Source organism: Ictalurus furcatus, chromosome 1 (genome assembly GCF_023375685.1).
Source record: "Ictalurus furcatus strain D&B chromosome 1, Billie_1.0, whole genome shotgun sequence".
NCBI classification, from domain to species: Eukaryota; Metazoa; Chordata; class Actinopteri; order Siluriformes; family Ictaluridae; genus Ictalurus; species Ictalurus furcatus.
This window is the reverse complement of record NC_071255.1, coordinates 32,182,500-32,207,183: the sequence shown is the minus strand read 5'-3', so window position 1 is coordinate 32,207,183 and position 24,684 is coordinate 32,182,500. Positions and strand designations below refer to the sequence as shown.

At 39.7% G+C, this 24,684-nt stretch overlaps 1 protein-coding gene across 4 annotated transcripts in view; it reads left to right on the top strand.

The window, feature by feature from the left end:
• sugct (succinyl-CoA:glutarate-CoA transferase) overlaps positions 1-24,684 on the top strand; it is a 122,132-nt gene that overhangs the window by 43,064 nt on the left and 54,384 nt on the right. For 2 of the 4 annotated variants that reach the window (XM_053636353.1, XM_053636369.1), the window contains exons 10-12: positions 11,636-11,707; positions 11,907-12,004; positions 14,950-15,052. In XM_053636353.1, the coding sequence (XP_053492328.1) occupies positions 11,636-11,707; positions 11,907-12,004; positions 14,950-15,052 (273 nt within the window). Of the gene's footprint in view, positions 1-11,635; positions 11,708-11,906; positions 12,005-14,949; positions 15,053-15,196; positions 22,332-24,684 lie in introns of those variants that run through there. The other 2 variants (XM_053636360.1, XM_053636378.1) reach the window with 2 other exon arrangements.

Here is a 24,684-nt window from a genome sequence, read left to right as displayed (position 1 = left end):
TCTCTCTCTCTCTCTATATATATATATATATCTCACGCTCTCTGTATTTATCTCTATCTCTCTCTCTCTCTCGCCATGACTCTTTCTCTCTCTCTCTCTCTCTCTCTCTCTCTCTCTCGCCATGACTCTTTATCTCCCTCTCCCCCTCTCTCTCTGACTCTTTCTCTCTCTCCCCCCTTCTCGCTCTCTCTCTCTCTCTCTCTCCCCCTTCTCTCTCTCTCTTGCCATGACTCTTTCTCTCCCTCTCCCCCTTCTCTCCATGACTCTTTCTCTCTCCCCCCGCTTCTCGCTCTCTCTCTCTATTTATCTCTCTCTGTGTCTCTTGCCATGACTCTTTCTCTCTCTCTCTCTCTCTCTCTCTCTCTCTCTCTCTCTCTCTTTCTCTCTCTCCCCCCCTTCTCTCTCTCTCTCTCTCTCTCTCTATTTATCTCTCTCTCTCACCATGACTCTCTCCCCCCCCTCCATGACTCTTTCTCTCCATCTCGCTCTCCTTCGTTCTCTCTCATGCACTGGCAGGCATTGTTCTTCACTGGAAGTTCCTGTGAAAGGCAAGTGTTAGCAGTTATTGGAGTGTGTGATTGGAACAAGAGTCCTTTTGTGCAGTTCATCTTTGGGTTTGAGTTGGATTGTAGTCAGTTTTCCCTTTTTGTGACCATGAAAACATCAATTTGACACAAATTTAAAAATTTTTTTTTTTTTAAAAAAAAAAAAAGCATTTTACACATCACACAGGGCTTTATTTTACTGTCTTGTTTTGTCTTGTTCTGTTCTTTCTTTCCTTGTTATAAAATCACTAGCACATGCCCTTGAGTGGCTTTTTGCTTTTCTAAAGCAGAAACACATACAATATCATTCCAAATCCAGCGTTCAAACCAAAAAAAAAAAAAAAAAAAATTAACAAATTCTTCCAACATGTAATATAGTCTGTTAGCAGTAAACATGGGTTGCTTCCCAACAAAATGGGCAAAGATTGGGTTATTTTAGTGGTTTTATTGGTTTAAAGCCGGTCACATTAATACTGAATTAAGTTACTGTGAATCTACAGGTTGACAGGGCTCAGCCAATCAGATTTTAGAAACAATATTGCATTTTAAATGAACAAGTCATCAGCAGACCCAGGCTTGCAGTACGCACTCAGAATTCTGGGTTGGCGGTTCGATTCCCGGCCCACGTGACTCCACATGCCGAAGTGTACTTGGGTAAGACACTGAACCCCAAGTTGCTCCCGATGGCAAGTTAGCGCCTTGCATGGCAGCTCTGCTACCATTGGTGTGTGAGTATGTGTGTGTGTGTGTGAATGGGTGAATGAGAACCAGTGTAAAGCGCTTTGTAGAGCCAGTAAGGTTAAAAAAGCGCTATATACGTGCAGACCATTTACGATTTACCATCACCAGTCCTACTAGTTTTGCTTTAGCTGATGAATAATTGCTAGAAGTTATAGAATAATACACTTTAAGCTGTATTGCTGAATAATAAGTCAGGAGTTTAAGATCACTGGAGCAGTTTGATCCATTGGTTCTCTTTAGTTTAAGGGGAACATTTTTCCCCCTGGTTTAAGTGAAAATATTTTGCGCTTTATTACCTTCCCAGTGATTGGTGTTCGCCGACAGGCATGATTTGAAAGCGCTCTTCTGCTTTGAGGCCTTGCCATGTGTTCAGTGTTCTATCCATAACACATTTGAATCCTTTTTTGGCAACAGATTTCTCTGCAGTGTTTATATTTGTTAAAGAGACTCCTAGCCATCACTCATAAAAGCAGTTGTTGTGCTGACAGCGCATTTACATCCTTGCCCTCTGTTCTTTCTCTACAGACTCAGTCTGGGTGAAAGGGGTGATAGCTGGGATTGTGTTTTTTTTCTCTCTCTCTCGAGGTTTAGCCTGGGTTTCCCTATTCCAGTGGAAGCATGCTGGTTAAACATGCCATCTAGGTTGGGGGATTGTGAGAGTAAACAAAACATGCCAATGCTTTGAAGGATGTGAACTTTAACGGATTAATGTTAGTCAATTGCGAATCTGTTTTTAGAGGATTTAAACCTAATATGGTGAACAAATTATATTATAGAATTCAGGCAGTTTTACTGGGGTTATCTCATACAGTGTGGCAAGTAATAATCTGGAAAGACCTTTGTAATTTCACAGTCTAAAACTGGATTTAAAGAGAAGCAAATCAGTAAATGAATCACATGAAAATGAATCACATGTAAATGAATCACATGCATATAAATCACATGAAAATGAATCACATGGAAATGAATCACATGGAAATGAATCACATGAATATGAATCGCATGAAAATGAATCACATGAAAATGAAGCACATGTAAATGTATCATATGAAAATGAATAAATAAATTAAAATAAAACATGCCATCTAGGGAGAGCTATGGGAATCTCATTTTTCACTCTGGGACTGTAAGTGTTGTGTCTTTGTCTGCGTTTGGGATCTGCGCTCAACACTAAGCAAATAAGTAAACAGAAGACAAAATGGTTTGTATGAAATCTATTTTACCATCAACAATGTTTTATTTTTTAATGGCATTGTCAGTTTAACCAGATGACAGCTGATGTTTTGGACATTAAAGTTTTTAAATACTGCAAAGTCTCAAGTGTGTGTGTGCAGTGTGTGTGTGCAGAGTTTGCATGTTCTCCTCGCAGGGGTTTCTTCTGGGTACTCTGGTTTCCTCCCCCAGTCCAAAGACATGCATGGTAGGCTGATTGGCGTGTCCGTAGTGTATGAATAAGTGTGTATGTGATTGTGCCCTGCCTCGTGCCCGATGCTCCCTGGGATAGGCTCCAGGTTCCCCGTGACCCTGCGGTATAAAAGAATTTTTTTTTTTCACATATCCAGGCTTGTGAGGAAGCCGCAGTCTGAGTGCAGGGTCAGCCGTGATACGGCGGATACGCTGGAGCAGCGTAAGTGCATTGCTCAAGGGCCCAACAATGGCAGCTTGGCAGGGCTTGAACCCCCGCTCTTCCGATCAGTAACCCAGAGACTTAACCACTGGGCCACCACTGCCCCTAAAATGGATTAAATTGCCATAAGGGCAAAGTGAAAACATTTTTTTTTAATTGTTGCAGATGCATTATTTGGATAAGTATACAGACACTTTGTTGAGTACTTTTGCTCCTTCGGCAGCAATTACAGCTTTGAGTCTTCTTGGAAAAGTCTCTACAGGCTTTACACACCTGGATTTAGGCATTTTCTTCCATTCTTCCTGATACATCCTGTCAAGCTCCAATTTGATGGAGAGCATGGCCGATCTGCAATCTTCAGGTCTCTCCACAGATATTCTTTGGGGTTCAATCTGGGCTTTTTCTTGGCCACTCAAAGACATGCAGAGAATTTCTGAAATTGTTGTCCTTGGAGCCCACTGTTCTCCAGAGAACATTCAAAGCTTTAGAAGTGGTTGCATACCCTTACCCAGCTCTGTCGTGCCACAATTTAATCACAGAGGTAAAAACAGCCTCCTTAAGTCATGTCTAATTGCCCTTACCACACAGATGGGGGGAAGTGGTGGCTTGGCAGTTAAGGCTCTGGGTTACTGATTGGAAGGTCAGGGGTTCAAACCCCAGCACTGAAAATTTGGGCCCTTGAGCAAGGCCCTTAACTCTCTCTGCTCCAGGAGCACTGTATCATGGCTGACCCTGTGCTCTGACCCCAACTTCCTAGCATGCTGGGATATGCGACGAAAAGAATTTCACTCTGCTGTAATGTATATGTGATCAATAAAGAATCATTATCGTTATCATTATGCACCTGAGCTCAGTTTGGAGTGCCTTGATCCGAAGGTCTGAATGCTCCACTAAATGAGATTCCAGTTTTTGATTTTTAATAAAATGAAAATAAAAACAAATCTAAAAAAATTTTGAATTGTCATTATGGAATATTATGTTAAGATCATTGCCAAAAAAGTAAATGTCATCAAGTTTTAATTTTTTTAATATTAATCAAATATACAGTATAACACCTCACGTTTAGGAGTAAAAAGTAAAATACCTATCCATTGTGAAATAAATAAAATAATCACACGATTCATGAGGTTGAGCTATAGTTTAATAATAATAATAAGAAGAAGAAGAAGAAGAAGAATGTTATTGTTGATATTATTGATACTAACCATGTTAATAATAATAATAATAATAATAATAATAATAATAATAATAATAATGTTATTGCTGATAATATTGTTAATGTTAATAATAATAATAATAATAAATGTCTCATGTACACTTCATTTTTGTTTCTAATATAATCAAGCAAGATGACATATTCATGCTCTGGGATGCTTTGAGTTTTGGCTCGAGTATATCTCCAGGCTTCATGTCTGCTAGTCTCACGCTGAGACTGTAGTTATGTAAAAACGAAAAACATTCCTTTGTACGAATGGCAGAAAATTTCCTCTGGTTATTTCCTCTCAGACTCCTCTGAGCTTTTAAAAAAAAAAAAAGAAAACACTGAGCTCAGACAGATTCACGCTCTCAGCTTCACTCCAGACCTTTGAACTGACTGAACTGCATATATAAGCACCAGGACGAGGCCAGCGGATGATGATGCTCAGGCGTAATGCACCGTGGCAGCCTCAGACCTGGAGGACTCCGCAGTATGGGAATATATTTGCATCCATAACCTGAAGAGCGGGACAGAGGAGGAAGTGGAGACATGCTAGATACATCACCATGATTAGGTGTGAAAAATGTTCCCTATTCTTTCTGTGCACGTAGTCAGTGCTGGTTTGCTCATAACGAGTGCATATGCATAACGCGGTGTTTTAACAGTGGGAACGATGGTGAAACATTTCTTTTTGTTTTTTTTATTTATTTATTTTAAGTGGTTACATATTGAATTAGTAATAGGCCATGTGCTTAAACTCCTTATACTGATATCATGTTTGGAATAAGAGCTGGATTAAAGATCTTTACAAAATAGCTTAGAGATATCCAGATAAATGTTGAATCATTGCATTAATCATAGTAATTCAATATTTGTATTCAGGATATTTAATGTTATCATATAGAGTGTGAGGTGGGGTCTTAGAAAACCTGTCTGATTTAACAACCAAATAAAATAAAATAAATGAGTTTGGGGGAAATTGGCTTTTGGCCAATAGTATACTTTTGCACTAGTTTAAGAAATCATGTATATATTTTACAAAGACAATATGGAAATATATTGATTTACTTTGTAACCTTTCCAAGGCTTTCTGCAATTGTCATTTTGGGTAAGGTTTTTGTATGGGTACATGCCACTGTGAAGCTTAAGCCTCATCAGTTCAGCAGTTTGTTCAAATCCCACCAGAGATTTTCTATGGGGTTCAAGTCAGGTGACTGTGATGGTCCTGTTGAATCTTCCAGGGCTTCTTCTGTAACCAAGCCTTGGTGGAATTTGAGGTATGCTTGGGATCATTGTCCTGTTGGAAGGTCCAATGACACCCAAGCTTCAGCTTCCTCACAGACGGCATGACGTTTTCTCTTAGGATTCCCTGATACTTCACTGAATCCATCTCGCCTTCCACATGCTGTAGCCGCAGAGCATCCCCGAGCCACCACCATGCTTGACTGTAGACAGAGTGTTCTTTCTTCATTCTTTTTCCTCCAGACATACCGCTGATCCATCGTGCCGAACAGTTCCAGTTTTGTTTCATCGCTTCACAGAACAGAATCCCAAAACGTCTGTGGTTTATTTATGTGATTTTGAGCCGAATTTTCTTGTGCTTTTGGGTCAGTAGTGGTGTATGCCTTAATAAGGTGCATTTTCAGTTGAATTTGGGGAAACCACTTGAAGCATTCATTGTGTTGAACTATTTCAATTGCTTTTGTTTGATTTGTTCATTGCAAACAGCTGAAAGTCTGTACATTTTGACAATAAACCTGATTTGCAATGGGGATTGAATAATTTTGATTGCAACTGTACAATATAAGAAGAACACATCTGTGTCTACTCCTGTTTGCCAAGAACAAAAATCTGATATACTAAAAAATTAATTCTGAGGCCAGCACACAAATAGGTGTTGGATGTTATTTTTTTCACTAAATCGAATTTATTAGTGCCTGGATGTTAGGCAGAGCTGAAGATTTATATTAAAATTCTCTAATAATTGGTATACTTTTTATCCAGATGACCGTGCACATTTTCCATATCAGGCCGTAGGCCAGCCTGTTCCTCTCCACTGGCTTGTTCTGGATTTTTTCCTGGCTAGACGTTTGTTGGATGAGATGGGAATGAAGGGGCCACACAACCCTCAAACCTTTTGTCTAACGTCAGGCCCTTATTGAGCTGTGTTTATCAGTCAGGGTCAGCCAAAGGCTGGAGCAACCAGCCAGTGTGAACAAAACTCCATGTGACCTTTGACCATTTCGATTACATTGAGAGAGGAATTCAGTTGGCGTGCGTTAATTGCTCATCCTTGACAGAAATGTTCTATGGGAAAAGAATGTGATGGAAGTCTAGACGGAAATGTTCTTTCCCGAGTTCTGACCAGGAAAAAAGCAAATGATTTAAAGCCGGTCTAGAGATCAATTTTAATATTTATTGTAGTAGAATAGTTCAAATGGGTCTAGGATTCAAGTGGTTCCTTCCCTACAAATCCCATGGATTAAAGTTCTATAAGATCAACATGACAGAAATCTGTCATGAAGAAGACATTTTAGATGTGGTTGAGGGGCGGGGCTAAACCACCACAAGGAGTTTTCATAGTAAAGCATATTTCACATATTTACTTTACCACTGCATTTCATGCACATTAGCTTCAATGGGATTTGTGGCACAGAGGCAAACCGGAGTTCAAGACTTCATGCACAGAGTCACGGAACGTTCAAATGTCTTCGACTTTTGCGTGATCTCCCAGAAGCAAACCCCCTGCGAGCAGCAGGCGACTCTGCGTGGTTTGGTTACGCTTGGTCTTTTTGTCACTTCAGCAAAGCTTAAAACACAACAGGAGAGAGCAATAAAGCGACACTGACCTTTCACATGGTGTTTAAGTTAAATAAAAGCAGCTGTGTTTTGTGCCTTTGTGCAGTTGTATTATTTAGTAGTAGTGCTTTCATGTCCTTGAGTGTGATATCAGCAGTCCATAACTATTGGTACGGAAATCTTAAATGAGCTGCAATAAACATATCGAAGTAATTGCAATGTGTAATATTTTAAGGTTAATCGTACGGGGCAAATTATAGAGTATATTATACACAGTCATTTTATTTTAGCCTTTCAATGGACCTGGCATCTCATCCGGGGTGTATTCCTGTCTCGTGCTCAGTGTTCCCGGGGGTTATAATCCAGATCCAGTGAGATGCTGACCAGGATTTTAGATTTTTATTATCAAAACGCTGATCTTAAAATGATTGGCACCACCACCATTCATGTTTACTGAACCCTCCCCGGGAGACCTAAGTATCGCATCTAGACCAGCTGTGTAAATATCAAATACATCAGCAGCATATCATAGCACAGTTCCATCAATACATCATTGTGGAAATATTCATTTCCTGTAGTAAAATTACCCAGTATGCACTAATCAAAGCAAGAAATGATTTTAATGTTGTCAGGTAGTCAAGAAAAGATTTTGCATGATAAAACCACAATAGTCCTTGACTCAGTAAGCTCAATCATTCATTCATTCATTCATTTATTCATTCATTCATTTTCAGTCACTGAGTTATCCTGGTCAGATTTATTGTGGACCCATTTCACCACCATGCCACCCTCAAACAGAAAAATGTAAATACATTTCTGTGTTAATGTTTTACATATCTCAGGTCTCGGGGATTTTCTGCTAAGTGACAATACGCTTATCCTAGACATGCTCATGGGAGCCTACCCCAAGCAACTCAGGGCACACCCTGGACGGGGTGCCAACCCATCACAAGGCACAATCTCACACACCCATTCACACACTACAGACAGTTATGAAACGGCAATCAGCCTATAGGGTGGGAGGAAACCAGAACACGGGGAGACCATGCAAACGCTGTGTACGCAGGGCGGAGGCGGGGTTCGAACCCCCAACCCCGGAGGTGCGAGGCTACCACTGGTTACCAGTGGCTAACCACTAAGCCTCCTGTACCCCGTGACAATACATGCAACATTCAAAGAAACCGATCCACAGAGCAGTGCACTCGCCATGAAATGTCCAGCAAATGCAGGTCAACGTTTTGTTCTGACCCTGTTCATTTAGTCACCTCTTGGAAAAAAATTAATAGAGAAAGGGAACATTGGGTGGCTGATAGCTTGGAGTTTGGGTGTCGTTGAAATGTGCTTTGAAACAGTGAGTTGAATATATAGGGATATTTACATAATTTGTCAGTGTATGAGAAGCCTTGTGATGGGTGTATACAATATTGTACACTTGAGTTTAATTTCACGAGAAATTAAACATTTTGCATGATGTTTGTATCTTTATAATTATATGCAAACGTACCCTTATCCTGTATATTTAATCTTTGCAACCCAGAATGCATTGTTTCGTTGTTGTTGTTGTTGTTTTTTTTTTTGTTTTGTTTTGTTTTTAATTGACTCATTTCAAATTAATTAGTCATACAGTGCAATGTCAATGACTGAGACCCATTTATTATGAAGAGGGGACTTAAAACCCTTAATATCGGCAGTAGAGGGTGCAGATGTACTGATTGCATCCACTATAAAATGTTCTGTTTGGAGAGAATAACACCACTGCGCCTGGGCTTGTAATGTACTGTAGTAAATTTCACACTCCTTTATATTTGCTGTCTTCTCTATATGCCAGCGCGGAGCGCGTGGATCGCCAGCCAGAAAACTGCTCCAAAAAGCATTAAAGTCTCACCTCTTTTGTTTTATAGTGGATTTCTTTGTTTTTTTGTTTTTTTTTCTTGTAAATCGATGTAGTGCATTTATTTTTATGCCTTTCTTGCAAAACCTTTGGACAGTAAGTGTTACAAATGAAGGCGAGCTAGTGTTCTGTGGATCACTTGGGAGTGTGCGCTGTGTTCCGTCTTCATTTTTTATTTATTTATTTTTTTTTCTAGCCTGTGGGGGTAGTACTGTACACGCACACACATGGCACAGAGTGTCACCTTGTAATAGCCAATAATAGAGCTTCTACAGACCAAGCACATAATCAAAGCCATGCCACACATCTCAAACAGGATGCTCACAAACACACGTAACCAAACTACAGATACACGCGTACAACATTCACAGAATCCAAAGTCGGTGTTATATATATTAATTAACTCAACCGACGTTACATATATTACTCTTTGTTCACCCGCCACATACTCCCCCCCCCATACCCCTCTCCAAACCCATCGCTTTGATAAGTACCATATCCCAATTGTCTTGTCTTGTCATGTCTAGTCATGTCTGCGCCGTCTTAATAACTGTCCTCGCCATGTCCTGCACCCACCACTCACTCGTACTAACCTTTAAATACAAAGTACGACACATCTGAAAACATAAATACAATGAAATTAAAGAAAGTGTTAACGGTCCCCTATTGGGGAAAGCGGGGTGGCGGTCCCAAAAAACAACAACAACAACAACAACAACAAAAAAAACATGGCATAGAGTGTGGCGGGAATGCTGGAGTCGAGGGCATTTTGGTGTTTGGTGCTCCAGCATTGTCGCTCTGAAAGCAGGCCCCTTAAACCCTCAGGACTTGCTTGCATGTCCAAATTTAGATAATTAACAACAGGCTGGTGTGGTTCTGCCTAACACACAAGTGGAGTTGCTTTCACCAACCCCAAGCTGATTATTTTCCATCAACAGCATGACCCAAAGTGATGTGTTCTTATTATATAACAGCAACACTAACAAATTGTATTTATCATACAAAATGAAGAATACGTCGTTTTACTCTCTCCTTGGTCCCTGACTTTTCAGACTCCCTGTAGCATAATGTCATACTTGATTTTTATCCATTTATAGTTACATTTAATGGTGTGGAATGTACATGAAACAAGTTAGTTCCTGTTGTAGCTCTAAACAGTCGCTTCCTCACCAGCCTTTGTGTGTGTGTGTGTGTGTGTGTGTGTGTGTGTGTGTGTGTGTGTCTTTTGAACTATGTCCATTCATCTTCAGTAACCGCTTTTATAATGTGTATAAATTGATACGGTTAAAGTAATTAACTGAATAACAAGCTGGGCTTTTAAGGCGATAAGATTTGCCATGACATCCCAGAAGAATGAAGGTTGGTGTGTTCAGTCTAAAGAGGACGTGCTTAGTGAGGCTGTTTTTTTTTGTTGTTGTTTTTTTTTGTGTGTGTTCTGTTTAGAAGAAAAAAAAATCCATCCCCAAATAGGAAAATCGCTCGAGCCGATCTGATGACACGAGGAGTAATTGTGTTTGATGGTGCTCAGTCTCGCCCTCCGACTAGTTCCCATGTGGCTTGCTCTGGCATCAGTACTTCAGTAAGACCCCTTGTGGGGGTTCTTGTTTTGTTCACCTTGATTTTAGTTTGTTGTTTACACTGCCTCTGTAACTGCTCATCCCAGCCTGGAAATGGATCACAAGCTTGAGCGCACCTCTTCTAAACACCCAAGCTGTGTACCTACGTTCAGCCACATTCCCAAACGACATTAGGACCTTTCCGGAAGGCAGTTAGAGGAGCAGGTTTAATGAATGTGGAGTGGAAAAATCAAATCTGACCTGTACATTTTGGATCAAATCGTACTCCTTTTTCCATGTTCAGCTTAAACGAATTTCCATCCCAGTAATCGCCATCGTGACTTTGGAAGCAAGCACACGTTTTTCGGATCTATCATTTGACCGCACAATATTTAGACACCAAGATGTAGTTCAAAAACGATTTGAACTAAATCAGAGACAATTTCTTTCTTACACATTTTCAGCTCCAGTTACCTGCCAGAAAACCAGGTCCAGACCCTAAATGGGCCTATTGGAGGTTGAAAAGACAAGAAAAAACTCAAGGATACCCAAAAAAAAAAAAAAAAAAATACTTTAATACAAGCCAAGTTTTAAAAGAGGAAAATCAAGTTAAGTCATGGGCAATTTTGGATTAGACACTTGGCGGCACTTGGCTCTTGAGGGAAGATCAAATCTGGGTCAAATCTGGAACTTTTAAGAGTCTCTGTTATAAAGGGTTGCAAACTACAGGGTGTCCCAGAAGTCTCTATAAACAGGGGACTATGAATGCCAGTACCACATCGGTTGTGCCTTCATCAGTGGATGTTTGTGGACGTCCACTTTTTGGTTGGTCCACAACACTTCCTGTATTTGTGAATTTGTTAATAGGTTTGACAACAGTGGTGTGTGTGTGTGTGTGTGTGTGATGTGCTTACCATGTTTCCTGTTATAGTCCATCACAACCTTGCGACAGCTTCCCGATCCAGCCATGAGAATGATTCCAATACGTTCTTCTTTTGTCGAAGGCCTTCTTAAAGACTATCTGAGAAGTCTGAACAATTTTGGAAGACATTTTGCTAAAACGTGTTCATTTCGCCTGCGCATGGAGACTTTTGGGACACCCTGTAGACCCCTGTTAGGAAACTAAGGACTCTCAAAAACTTCTTAAAGAACCCTTGTCTTATATAAGATAAGAGCTATGAGAAGAAATGAAAAACGATGACGGCTTGAAATGAAAAACGATGACGAAATGTTTCCTTGAATAAAGCTTTTGACTTTTCTGTCCACTTTTCGGTCCAGGGCTTCAAAACAAAAGATGGATACATTGTTGTGGCTGCTGGGAATAATCAGCAGTTTGTCAAAGTGTGCAAAGTAAGGAGGATCCTCTCATCTTTCTAATTTCTTCATAGTAAGCACGAGTTGCTTCATTTGTCTAATCTCCTAATCAAAGCATGTTCATTCGGTATTTGCTTAAAATACAAGAAGTCCCCTCTTTCACACCATTTCATTTCTGATTTTTGGGTTGTTTTTTTTTTTTTGTCTCTTGGCTCTCCTTTCTGTCCACATCCAGGTCCTGAACCTAAACGAGCTGGCCGAAAATCCCAAGTACAAGACCAACACGTTACGAGTCCAGCACCGCAAAGAGCTGCTTCAGCTTCTGGCTGAGAGGTAAGCAGGCCTTCTCACGCATCAATTCAACCTGCTAGCCAAGGACCACAAAAATGACAAGCTCACCACAGGCATTCCTCCGTCCAGATGTTACAGCTCTCTCTTTCCTCTCCGAGAGGTCACAGCCCTCATTAAAGCTGTATCTGTGTTTCCTCTCGGAGCTCGGAGTGTTAGAGCTGAGGAAGTAGGCTGATGTTCCAGACGCAGGCGTGTCACGGCTGTAAGCGTCAGCTCATTGTGTTGAATAAACTGCAGCTCGGCCACCTACAGAAGGAGCAGACCTCACACTCCGAGCAGCCGCCCAAATATTTCACCGAGTACAAAATGCTAATGCGAACAGGCACAAATATAGTTTGAACATTCTTTGGCACGCAGCTGAAGGAGGGATTGTGTGGGTTTCTCTAATTCTGTAGAAATGATTTTAGGCTTCTTTGGTTTGTTCCAGTTTGATTGGTCTGATGAATCCATCAGCATTCTACTAGTCAATCCAGAAAACCAAATGAAGGGAAGTCAGATTTTGGCTTCTGAACAACACTTCTGGGAAGATCTTTCAACCGTTTCACAGTTATTTAGGCTTTTTATTCCATCATGTTTTTTATCAGTTTAATTTATCTTTATATTTAAATGTGTATTGACTCGGTGACTCAGAAAAGAAACAGACCGAACTTACTTCACTGTCAAATGTAGTATGATGTAACATAAATGCAAGAAACAATTTAAGCTGCAGTGCAACTGTCTGTCACTTGATATATTTGGGCACAGAAGCAAGCGCTTGTGTTTAAACGCCATGGCTGGGTGATATGACAAAAATATTACATGTATTAATATTACACATTTAGGGTTAGATAATATACATGTAGGTTTACTAAAAACTAAAAAAAAAATACACTTTAGTGATTCTAATGATGTTAATACAAATTTTTTATATACAATTTACATTAATAATTTACATTTACAATGATTAACATTTCTTCTAAGACATTTTCATAATTTACAAACTTACAAATTTATAACTATTTTTTTTTTTTTTTTAAAGAAAAATGAGTTCCAAAAAAGTTAGATGAACGTATCATGATACCTAGGATAGCTTTGATAAGTGTTTTGTGACATAAATGGTCCAGGACCACAGGTTCTCAACCTTGGGGTCGTGACCCCATGAGATCCTGTGAGAGTCACAGGAGATTTTTGCCAACCGTTATTTATATGTACAATTGATGTTCATTTGATTTATTTAATAATAATTAAAACTGTCAGATTATTATTGTTACAATTCTTTCATTCAGTTTGGAGCTCCTCTTATGACAGTTTTACACCAGACGATAACGCTGCCGCGTCCAGCACACTGTTAATGTTAATCAGAGCGTCCTTTATGTAGGACACTAGCAGCACACACAGCGGCTTTTTAAAATAAAAACAAATAAGCATATTTAAGTCCAACATGGTCATGGTGTCTAGCTAGAAACACTACAGAATACAATATTTGAGATATATATATTATATATATATATATATATATATATATATATATATATATATATATATATAGTTGTGTCTATAATCTAAGCAGCATGATTAGATTAGCACAGAACATAGATTAACAAACTTTGCGATCATATATCATGTGTAGGTTTGTAATATTTACAGATATTTGCACTGACTAAACCAGTTCAAGAAAGCATAGACATGAGTGCTCCACTCCCCCAATGCGTGATCTTTTCGGTGTGAAATAGGCTTTATGCTCATGAAAGTATCTCGTAAAATGCAATACATGAACCCGACTAATCCAACAAATGCAACCATTTGCTAGCACTTACTCGTGGGCCGCAGGGTTCAGTGTCCTTGTGTTCATCAAATCAAAGCCGTGGTCTAGACTGGATATAAGAGCAGACATGAGATGCGTACTTTCAAATAAGTCTCCTGACTTTGATAAGCTGCAGTGCGACAAACAAGCCCAGTCCCATTAGACCTGGTGAATGTAGAGCGCATGCAGCCGTGGACCCTGACACGCACTGATTCATAAAACGCTTTGTTAAATGTGTAAAGAACCCATGTGTGATCGTTCCCTCTTTGATGTATAACAATTACATGTGTTGTAATTGGGTTTTTTTTTTTTTTATGTTTTATGATCAATTTTAATCTATATATAAGAGTAACCTAGCATTATGTGGATTGTGAGCATATTTACAGTAATGCACTCGGTGTTTAAAGTAGCAGGATTAAAATTTCAACAAATTTCCGACTTTTTGGATACAAGCTAATAAGCTAATGGAAAAAAAAAAAACATGTCATGGACATCTCTACTCAATACGAATGTACATGCTGGTCGTTTTAATAAGCCGAATGAGCCGACAAGGACGCGCAGAACCTGACTCTGAATACAAGGAACATTCCCTGTGTAATTATTGATGTAAGTCTTAAACTTAAATCCCCAGGTCATTGCAGACGCTTTACTCAGAAAGGTTTCTACATCGAAGGGCAGAAACCTTAAACAGAAGATCTAATATTAGTGTTCATTTTAAGTCTATCATATCCCACTGAAGTCATCAACTGGTGATGGAGGGATGGAGACTCGAGTGTAAACTGTCCTTAGCAATTGGTCTTGAGGTTATACAAGGAAGAGCATCCATTTTGAAGGTGTCTGCGTGGTACCATCCACATTAATCTCACGGTGATCTTTAAGTTATCCGTATGAGTCATCCTCAGCAACAGCAAGTGATTTTCGCGTGATGAAAGCTCCAAGCTTAAGTGAGGGATCAGGATGGATCAGGCAGGTCCGGAGGGCAGAGGATTCAGGAGTCAAACCTGTTTTGTAGCGGCAGTATACAAAAAGACTAGGGGTTTTTTTTTTGTTTTTTTTTTAGGGCATTTGTTTTGTTTTATCTGTGCTTCACTTTTTTCTCCTTCTATGTCCTCTATTAGAGCACTATGTGTCCTCTTTCCCTCAGGTTCTCAGTGGAGTCCACGGCTAAATTGCTGAGACACTTTGAAGGCACCGGAGTCCCCTGTGGCCCCATTAACACCATCCAGCAGGTGTTTTCCGACCCACAGGTCAGCTTCATCCCTTTTAGCGAGTGTCACTCACAATCTATTCACAAAATAACATAATCCTTTCAAAAGACGCACTATAGTAATGTTTGCACTCTTTGTAACAGTTATTCTTTTTTTTTTTCCCCCTCTAAAATGTTTGTCTAGCATCACTTCAGAGTTGCATTCTAATATCTATTATCTATTATCTTAAATTGGGACCAGACCTGTGCTTCAGCAGAAGATAATGTTTCCTGCCACTTATTGTTATTCCAGCAGTCAGTGAAGCAGGATTAGAGGGAGTAAGAGGGAGTCACTTCCCTTCCTTTCATCCACGTTAGTTGCTAATAGAATCAAAACAACGAAACACCATTGGACATACTGGCCCCTAGTAGGTGTAATTGGGCACCACTGGAATGTGAACCTGTGCACGTTAACTCACGCCTGGTAGTTTAATTCCAAACACATGGTACGGAAAGTGAATTTACTGATTTCTACAAAGCCTCATTGGCATATTGAGGCTCATGCCTGAGGCAGAGAGATAAAAATATTGGGGAAAAAAGACGCAGGAATGAAGGGTGGGGGGAAAGGAGGTGGGGGAGGGGGTTTAAAAAAAAAAAAAAAAGAGTATTCGTTTAATTTGATCTTTTTTCCTAGTAGACTTGATGAGAAACACTCTTCCTCTGGGACTTTTTGTGTAGCATTTTCGCATGTGGTTTCCTTCATTTAGGTCCACACTACCTCTGCGCAAGGACAAGCACACAAACACGATGCTAATTCTGTAGCTGTAAAGGCAGCTCATGACACACGGCAGACTTGCAGTCCTGCGTTCCAGTTTATAAAGAGTAAAGGAACAACACCATATGGCAGAAACGTGGAATAAACAAAATAACAAAAGACATGCAATTATGCGGCAGGATACAAAGCTTGCTGTGCTTTTCACCCAGCCTTCTACAGCCAAAGGCGAAGGATGCATGGATTAAACCTAGGATTAAGAAGATGAACAGCGAAGAAAACGTCAATGAAATTAACCCATGGAGAAAAAAAAAAATGGCTTGACGCTTGTATTTGTGTGAAGTGTTCAAGTGTATACTTTTGTATGTGATGAAACGGTACCCAAGAGGGAGTCAGTTAGTAGGGTTACTATTGAGGATGATGGTGTAACACGATTAAAGCTAGTCTCTGGAGGATGTTGATCCACAATTAGAAAGCTGTGAAAATTCCACAGGGATCTTTATTTATGGAGTTAGGAATAAGGTAACAGAGTGTGATGTTATAGGAGGAACGCGATCAATCAGTACGTTTACATGGACAACAATAATCCGATATTAACCCGATTAAGACGATACTCTGAGTAAGAAACTAGCATGTAAACAGCGATTACTGATGACCTTAATCCGATTAAAGTCATACTCGAAGTAAACACAAATGGAATTAAGACGTGTGGAGTATTTCCTGTTTTAGTCGCATTATCGACGTGCGTTACAGACATGTACACACCTTAATCACACTGTTAACGTCGTGTGAGAGTTTTCACCGCATTTTGCGACAGGACACGTACACACACGGCAGCGCTCAACCGTTTGACGGCAAACAAGAGAGCACGGCTGCGTCCCAAACCGCGTACTTACCTGCTGTATAGTAGGAGAAATACATGTATCTCGGCTACTATATAGTAGGTGGTTTGGGACGCAGCCAACGGCTTCAAGCAGTCGTCTATTTGCACGTACAGCATGACAAATAATTGACCGCACTTGAAGCGTTCGTAAAATTAAAAATGAAACACCCAAAACTGTATACGGTCCCATAACGAAGACCAACTGTATGTCGATGCGTGAAATTCTGGAGGGGACGTCGGACGTCGTGGCGCGGTGACGTAATGACGTGTGCCGTCAATCGATCTATGTTCTATAACATGTAAAACCTGAACATGAAAGGAACATTCTAAAAGCGACTCATGTAAACACCGTAATCAGAATATTGTCTTATTCAGAATAAGGTCAATAATTAGATTACTGCTGTCCATGTAAACGTAGTCAATGACACGGTACAGTGATTATCACTTCTAATATCAGCAGTTTCCCAGTGATTACAATTTGTAATTTAGTAACGAAAAATATCTATCATACTTCTTTTTTTTATCCATTTATTGTTACATTTAATGCTGTGGAATATCTTTGAGACAAGATAGAAGAGCTATCACTTTTGTTATGGTAACTATTAACAGTCATCCTCTCTCTTGTCTCTGGAGGTTAATAAGCTAGGAAAACTGTACCTTTGGCATGTTAACTTTATGTTGCAAAACTCTGGTACTGGAGTCTCCTTATATCTTGATAATGTATTAGCACGAGTGCATTAATGTAAAGCTGTGATTTAAATTGCACAGGCACTACTGTCAGAGCTGCTGTTATAGAAAATGAATCAACAGCTTCTGACCAGTCAGATTTAAGAAAGTGAGACATCTTGAACACTCAGGCTGAGGAAAGTCAATGGCTGAGATCAACCAGGGCAGGTACAGAAACTACCGGAAGCGTAGACATGGCAATATTGTGACAACCTTGCATTGACGTCGTATCACGCAGTACTTCAGTGTTGCTGTTTTCACTAAGGATGTCATTACTGAACCGTTTAAGATTACAAGATAAAGAAGCATTCTTTTTTTCAAAGCTGCATAACGCAGTCTGTGTCAGTGCAGGCGGATGTATCCCAAGAAACGCCCAGGAAAATTCTGTCAGCTGCCAATAATGACTGCATCTGGTGAAGGTCTGTTCGAGCCTTATTCAAACCTACCCCGGAGGAAATTATCCAGCAAACGTGAAGATAAAGCTGAGACGATGGTTCAGAGGAGGGACAACACCAGTGGCAAAAAGAAAACCAGATGGAGACATGACTGAAAGAGGGAAGAGGTTAAGACTGTCGCAAGGTCAGGATAAAGATCAATCCAGAACAAAAATAAAGGCTTGATTGTCATTTTCCTATATAAAAAAAGGCACTGGATTTATATACTGGGTTATCATTTCTAAATCATTATCTTTTAAAATGCTCCATCGTGGAATGGAAACGCGAACAGTACCTCAGATGAAACGTTGCCAGTCTTCAGGAAACATGTTCTGTAATAGCATGCTGGGTAACTTGACACTATTGGAATCCCGCTATAAGTCAGATCAGTTCCTCTGTAGGAGACGGTCTATAACTCAAGGTGCTTCCTTCATAACTCATGCGTGTGTCCTCTCTCTGAAGCCAGGAGTGATAAAGTGTTGTCCTTGAACTTAAGTATTATTCAAGATTTGTCTTTTGTCAGATCAGGTCTTTCGGTTTGTTTGCATCCTTTGTCACTTGGTGCTTCCACTGGCTGTGTGCAATATGAGGAGCTTCTCCATATAGGAACACACCGGTCCGGTCCTCATCAGTCTTTCAGTACAGTTGTGTGTAAATGTTTTCTCCGGTCAAACCGAACACGACTCTCACCGGATTTAAAGTTTCGCTAAATCTGGTTTTCTTGGTATTCATGTACTGTAGATATTTGCCGGTCTGGGAGCCGGCCACCGTGTTGCCGGTTTTCAACATTCATAAAAAAAAAAAAAAAAATGTATCTTAAGATCCAACTAGTTAATCATTTATAAAAGAAAGCACTGTAGTACTGTTACATATTTTCCTCTTTTGTTAATATCTTTGTTAATAAAAATACTAGTCCAGGCTCTTGTCATATCAAAACTGGACTTTTGCAACGCACTACTCTGGGGTCTCTCAGCCAGCTCCGTCAAACCCCTCCAGATGATTCAGAATGCAGCAGCACGCCTCGTCTTCAACCAGACCAAAAGAAAGCATGTCACACCCCTCTTCATCTCACTCCACTGGCTTCCTGTAGCCGCCCGTATCAAATTCAAGGCCTTGATGCTCACGTACAAGACCTTGTCTGGAACAGCACCCTCCTACCTCAACTCTCTCCTTGAGGTTTACGTTCCATCACGCAATCTGTGATCGATCAGTGACCGACGCTTTGTAGTGATTACTCAGCGTGGCTCGAGGTCCCTTTCCAGAACCTTCACACTAACCGTCCCTCAGTGGTGGAGTGAACTTAAGAACTCAATCCGGACCAAAGAATCTCTCACTATCTTCAAAAAACTGCTAAAGACTGCTACCTCTTCCGTGAACACCTAACCAACTCATAAAAAAAAAAAAACCCGTACTCTGGCTCTTACACCTCGACTCTGCGCACTTTGCTTCTCTAGAACTCAATTAAAGATCTTGTACGGTAGCACTACTTGTATTGTTCTCTGCTTGATATATCGCTTTGCTTGTATTTTTCTCATTTGTAAGTCGCTTTGGATAAAAGCATCCGCTAAATGAATAAATGTAAATATCAAATGTAATATTGCATGTATAAGTTACAATAACTTCCTCATTTCACAAATGAAATGATATTCGGTGCACAATTATAGCAACTTTCCATCACTGCAAACACAAGTAAAAAATAAATAAATAAATAAATAAATAAAAATAATAACACTAAACCACAGGTCGCTCAGGAGAGAAGATAACTCTAGAGTTTTGATACAGACCTTTCCTGCAATGCCGTTGTTTTTCTTTTCTTCATCACATTAAAGCCTATTTGGATTCTGTAAAATCCATTCATCTTGATTCTGGATCTCATCACTTTTGCGTTTGCGTTTGATGAAATCCAGCATTCTGTCTTCTTCTTCTTCTTCTTCTTCTTCTTCTTCTTCTTCTTCTTCTTCTTCCTCTCCACCGACAAACGGCTTCGACTTCAAATGTGTAAAGTAAACATAAGTCCCTTTGTGAAACTTAGCCATGTCCAACAATAACTTCCGTAATGCTTGCTTATTTCTGCAATTATATTTTTTTTTTGGTCCAGCTTATGTTCATACACAGAGGATCAGTTTGCTCATGTTTCATATCCCATAAATCATAGCAGCGAGGCTCGGTTTTGGTCTGCATGCATGGTGGATGTCTTCAGACAGCTGTTTTTTTTTTGTTGTTGTTGTTTTTTTGTTTTTTTTGGATCTCATTTTTTCAAAGCCAGCGGTTGTTTACAAATGAGCCAGTTATCGATTATCTTTGCTGCAAGCTGCACACCGGGATCCGGTCCACACAGATATAAATATTAATATTATTAATGAATGTCTCCACTGCACTGTTGCATCAGCTGCCAGCCACAGATGCTGATCTTGATTATAATAGCTAGAAGATGTGAAAATATTATGTATTCTCATAAATAAAAACAGCACTTCAGTAGTTGATAGAAAGATGTTCTTGCTATTGTGTGTGTAAGGGACTTTTATTTATTTACTCAGATTCATTTGTTCATTTCACTTTCTTTTAGATTAATTATTTCAACCTTTTAAATCTTTTCCTTTTAAATCAACCCCTCTGCTTTCACAAAAAGCTATTATTTTCAGCTTTGATTCTGATATATAAATTACTCATTCCATCTTTCATCACTTTTCAACATTTGGAAAGAATTTTCTGCCTTTTTTTTTTTTTTTTTTTTAATTCTTTTTTTTTTTTTCTTCTTCCAGATAACTTGCCTGAATTAATAGCTTTGTATTTAAAGCAATTTAGCTTGAATCTTGTTTGTTTTTACGCTAGTCTAAATGCAGCACATAGCAATCAGACACGTCAGGCCCCAAATTATCTATCGTCTGAATAAAAATGGCGGACAATTAGCCAACAAATAATAACACTTTGAAGGGCTGCCAAAGATCGTAAAACTTCAAGTTTGCTGCGTTACTCTTTGGTTTTGTCTCTGGCCGATGGGAGAGGAACCTTTAGCCAGCTGCTCACAATAACAGATAATTACTGACCTTAGTGTCTCACACCAGATTTTTCCTACAAGAGTTAGCAAGCAGCAGGAATTGTCTGCGCCCCCATGGGCTTTCTAATGCGCCCGCATGACCCAACAACCAAGTCTTACAAGCATTACCAACTTTCTATAGTAGCAATACATTTATAGTTTATTTTTCTTTTCCAGGCACACAGTGGAGGCTTCATTCACGTGTATTAATACAGGGTTGGAGAAATTATGAGCGTATTTGCTAGTTATGTTCATTCATACAGACTAAGGAAAACAAATTAGTTTCATTCTCCTATTCTAACAAACGTTTGGTGAGAAGGCCTGGCCCACAGTTGGCGTTCCGGTTCATCTCAAAGGTGTTCAGTGGTTCCATGTCAAACCCTGTCTTCATGGAGCTCGCTTTGTGCACAGGGGCATTGTCAGGCTGGAACTTAGTTCCAGTGAAAGGAAATTGTAATGCTACAGCATACAAAGACATCCTATACGATTGCGTGCTTCCAACTTTGTGGCAACGGTTTGGAGAAGAACGACGTATGGGTGTGATGGTCAGGTGTCTACAAACATTTGGACCTATAGAGTGTATTGTAGTGAACCAAATAGAATGGCATGAAAGACATTGGGAGGAATGTTAGAAGTTCACTGAACCATGTATTTAATGATTTAATCTAACGTACCAGTAAACAGGCAGATTCTTAGATTCAAAAGAGCGCAGACGATTAAGAAATACTAGACGATCTTGGCATGGGTGGTGGAGTACGAGTGTCTTAGAACGACACTGCAGTGGTGTACTTCCTTAACGGATCGCTGGTACACATTGCTTCATCATATAAAATGCATTCAGGAACAATCGTGTCAGTTCATCTATGTTCTCCTGTACTGTTCTACAAATCAGCTGTTATTGAACCGTGCTTGCTTTTTCATGTAAATTGATCTCGGTGAAATTGTGAGTGCGCAGTGATCTCTCCAAACCTGCCTGATTCATCTCGATGCTCTATTTCTGCTTGGAGCTCGTACCTAAAGACTTCTGTTGTTGAACACCCTTTTGACACACTCAGTGATGTGACTTTATATTGTCCAGCTATAGTATTGAAGAGTAATGATTTATAGGTTTTTTTTTTATTTATAGTTCTTCCCCTTACCACTGTTGCATTTGGCTTGATGTAAATCTACATCCAGATTTCTATAAAGCTGCTATAAAGAGGCATGTTTACACTCGGTCATATTTCATGTGAATATGACCGAGTGTGAACATGTGTGAACATCTCCTGGAGAAATGCTATGAGGGCTCACTACAGTAGTAATTATTTGGCCACTCATCCAGGCCCAGATCCATTTTTGGCGAACTTAAGCTCCTGTGAAAACAATGAACTCGTGTTTTGTTACTTAATCAGTTTGAGTCTTTTATGAAGCTTTGTTATCCCAGCCTTCAGGACTCCAGCCTCCCCTTTTCACTCCCGTACTCGCCCAATTATCAAGATCCAATCAGAAAACAAGTGGGGGGGGAGTGGGGGGGGGGAGAGGGGGGGTTTCCTTTGAAGAGGGCCTATGTTGCTGGAAGCTCTGTGAGACTTTGAATGCGCCGCTGAGCTCCGGATTTTCAGCCTGTGTCAGTATCAGTAGTAGAGAATTATGGGTCGGATTGCAGATGAGAGATTCACAAGAGGGAAGGCAGACAAATCGATCAGACTCTGATGTATGGTTTCTCGTGTGCGGAAGGTTTTCCTCATCAGTCCCATATAAATACCTGTTCAGTGTTCAGATGACAGCTGTAATCCCTGTCGTATTTCTCTTTCCACAGCCAATGTAAGCTATAGCTAATCTGCTTCAAGGGCTTTATAATGGATACATTTCTGTCGGGGGGTGGGGGGAGGGGTAATTTTTATAGGTAGTCATAGGTCTTGGCTTGAAGTGGATGCTATGGAGAAACTTTTTTGTCTCTGGTCTAGACCTCTTTTGGCTCCACCCATCTCTTTTAGTGGTTGTCACACTTGAATAATCATTAAATACATTTATTTGGGGTTTTCACCCATTTCACCTAATTTGGTCTTGGCCAATTCCGACCCACATGCGAGATCTCCCCTGTCATACGACAGCTACTAACCAGGAAGGGTGAAATCGAACACGTGCTTCCTCCAAGACACTTGAAGCCAACTGCATCACAGGGCAACGTAACACTCCCAAAGGAAATTGTGCTACGCAAATGTGCGCTATACAGTCTTCCATATACATGAGCTCACAGACACCTATGATTGGCTAGCAAGATTATGCCCCTCCTATCCACATATCACGGACAATTTTGCGGTCTTGGATTTCTGGCCACAGATGGCTTTGGAATTGTTTGCATTCGAAGTCACAGTCTCCGGATGATGGGGCGAACGCTCTTTTGTCGCATCACTTGGAAGACCATTAAATACAGTTTTACGTGTTAAATTCCAGGCAGTAGTGAGATTTTATGCCCCTATATACACACCCTTCTCCATCCAGATCTAACAACATTGAACAAATTAAAGGAGAAAACTCCCATATTTAAGAAAGAGAGCGGAGGGTGGAAGGAAAGAAAACTGGACATGACAGTTCCTTACACGTACAGTATATAAGCCGTATTTATTTATTTATTTATTTTGATGGCATGACTTTATAGTGTGTGTTTGTTCGTGAGAAATGGTCCTTTTTTTTTATATTGCTAACCAGATGCTTAACTTTGGATCAGGGCTGAGTAATGCATAATATTGTGTATAAATGACACCATTAATGTGTTTTCTTTATAGTTTTCATTTTTTCATGCTTGACTGCCTTTTACATACTCATAATGTTTCTTTTGTGATAATTAAATTTGGAAATGTTGGGGACGGAGTCCCATTGTTCGAAATATCGTTATACAATTATACGAGACGAGATGATAAATCACTTTTAATCGGATCTGACGGGGACTTTTTGGACGAGGTGTCCAGGGACGAAGCTCTCAACACTTCCTCGAGAGTAAAATAGAGGATGAGGGGAATGAAAGGATGAGAATGGAAAATCGTCTCTTGTAAACAGTTCAATCCGACCCACCCACCGGTCAGACTCAATTAGCCTGAGAAGCCACTAAATGAAATCAGCTGGCGTTAAAGAGATATGTAAGACTGGGGTTGTGTTGAATCCAGAAGATTGATGCTTGATGATGTGAAGTATTCATTATTCATCCCATTAAACTTTTCAGTTAGTCAGCTTGGAAGAATGTTAGTAAAAATTCTACTCCAAAGACGCACAACCCCAGTGCTTCTTTTATCATCTGTTATGTTAATATTTAACCAATGAACTGGTGCTTCATCGTTCAGGATGTAGGGAACGTTTGTGAGCTGAAATACTTTTTCTTTTTGTCTACTAGACTAACCCCCTGAACATACAAACAGACAAAAAATATGTGGATATTTTGCCCATGATACACATTTAAAGTATGTTCTTTTTGGCTTTTTGACATCAAAGTTGATTATTTTTCAATAACAGCACATCGTAAATTGTTTTCTTTGTACAATACCAGAAATTTGACAGCAAAAATGTATATATTTATTAAAGAATAACGTTATTTAACATTACACATATTAACATATTAAGTTTGTTCTTGTTATCACTTACTATACTATAAACTAGTATAAACAAATTACTATTACTATACTATAAAACTATAAACAGTTTTTTCTTCACCAGCCTTGTTTTTTTTTTTTTTCTTTCCTTCTTTCCTCTCTTGAAGTTAGTAAGGCAAAAATGCAGATTATGTTACTGAGAAATCTCAAAGCCCTCTGTCCTGAAGACTTATCTGAAATCTTAGTGTTATAAAGCAATAACTCTGGAGTCCATA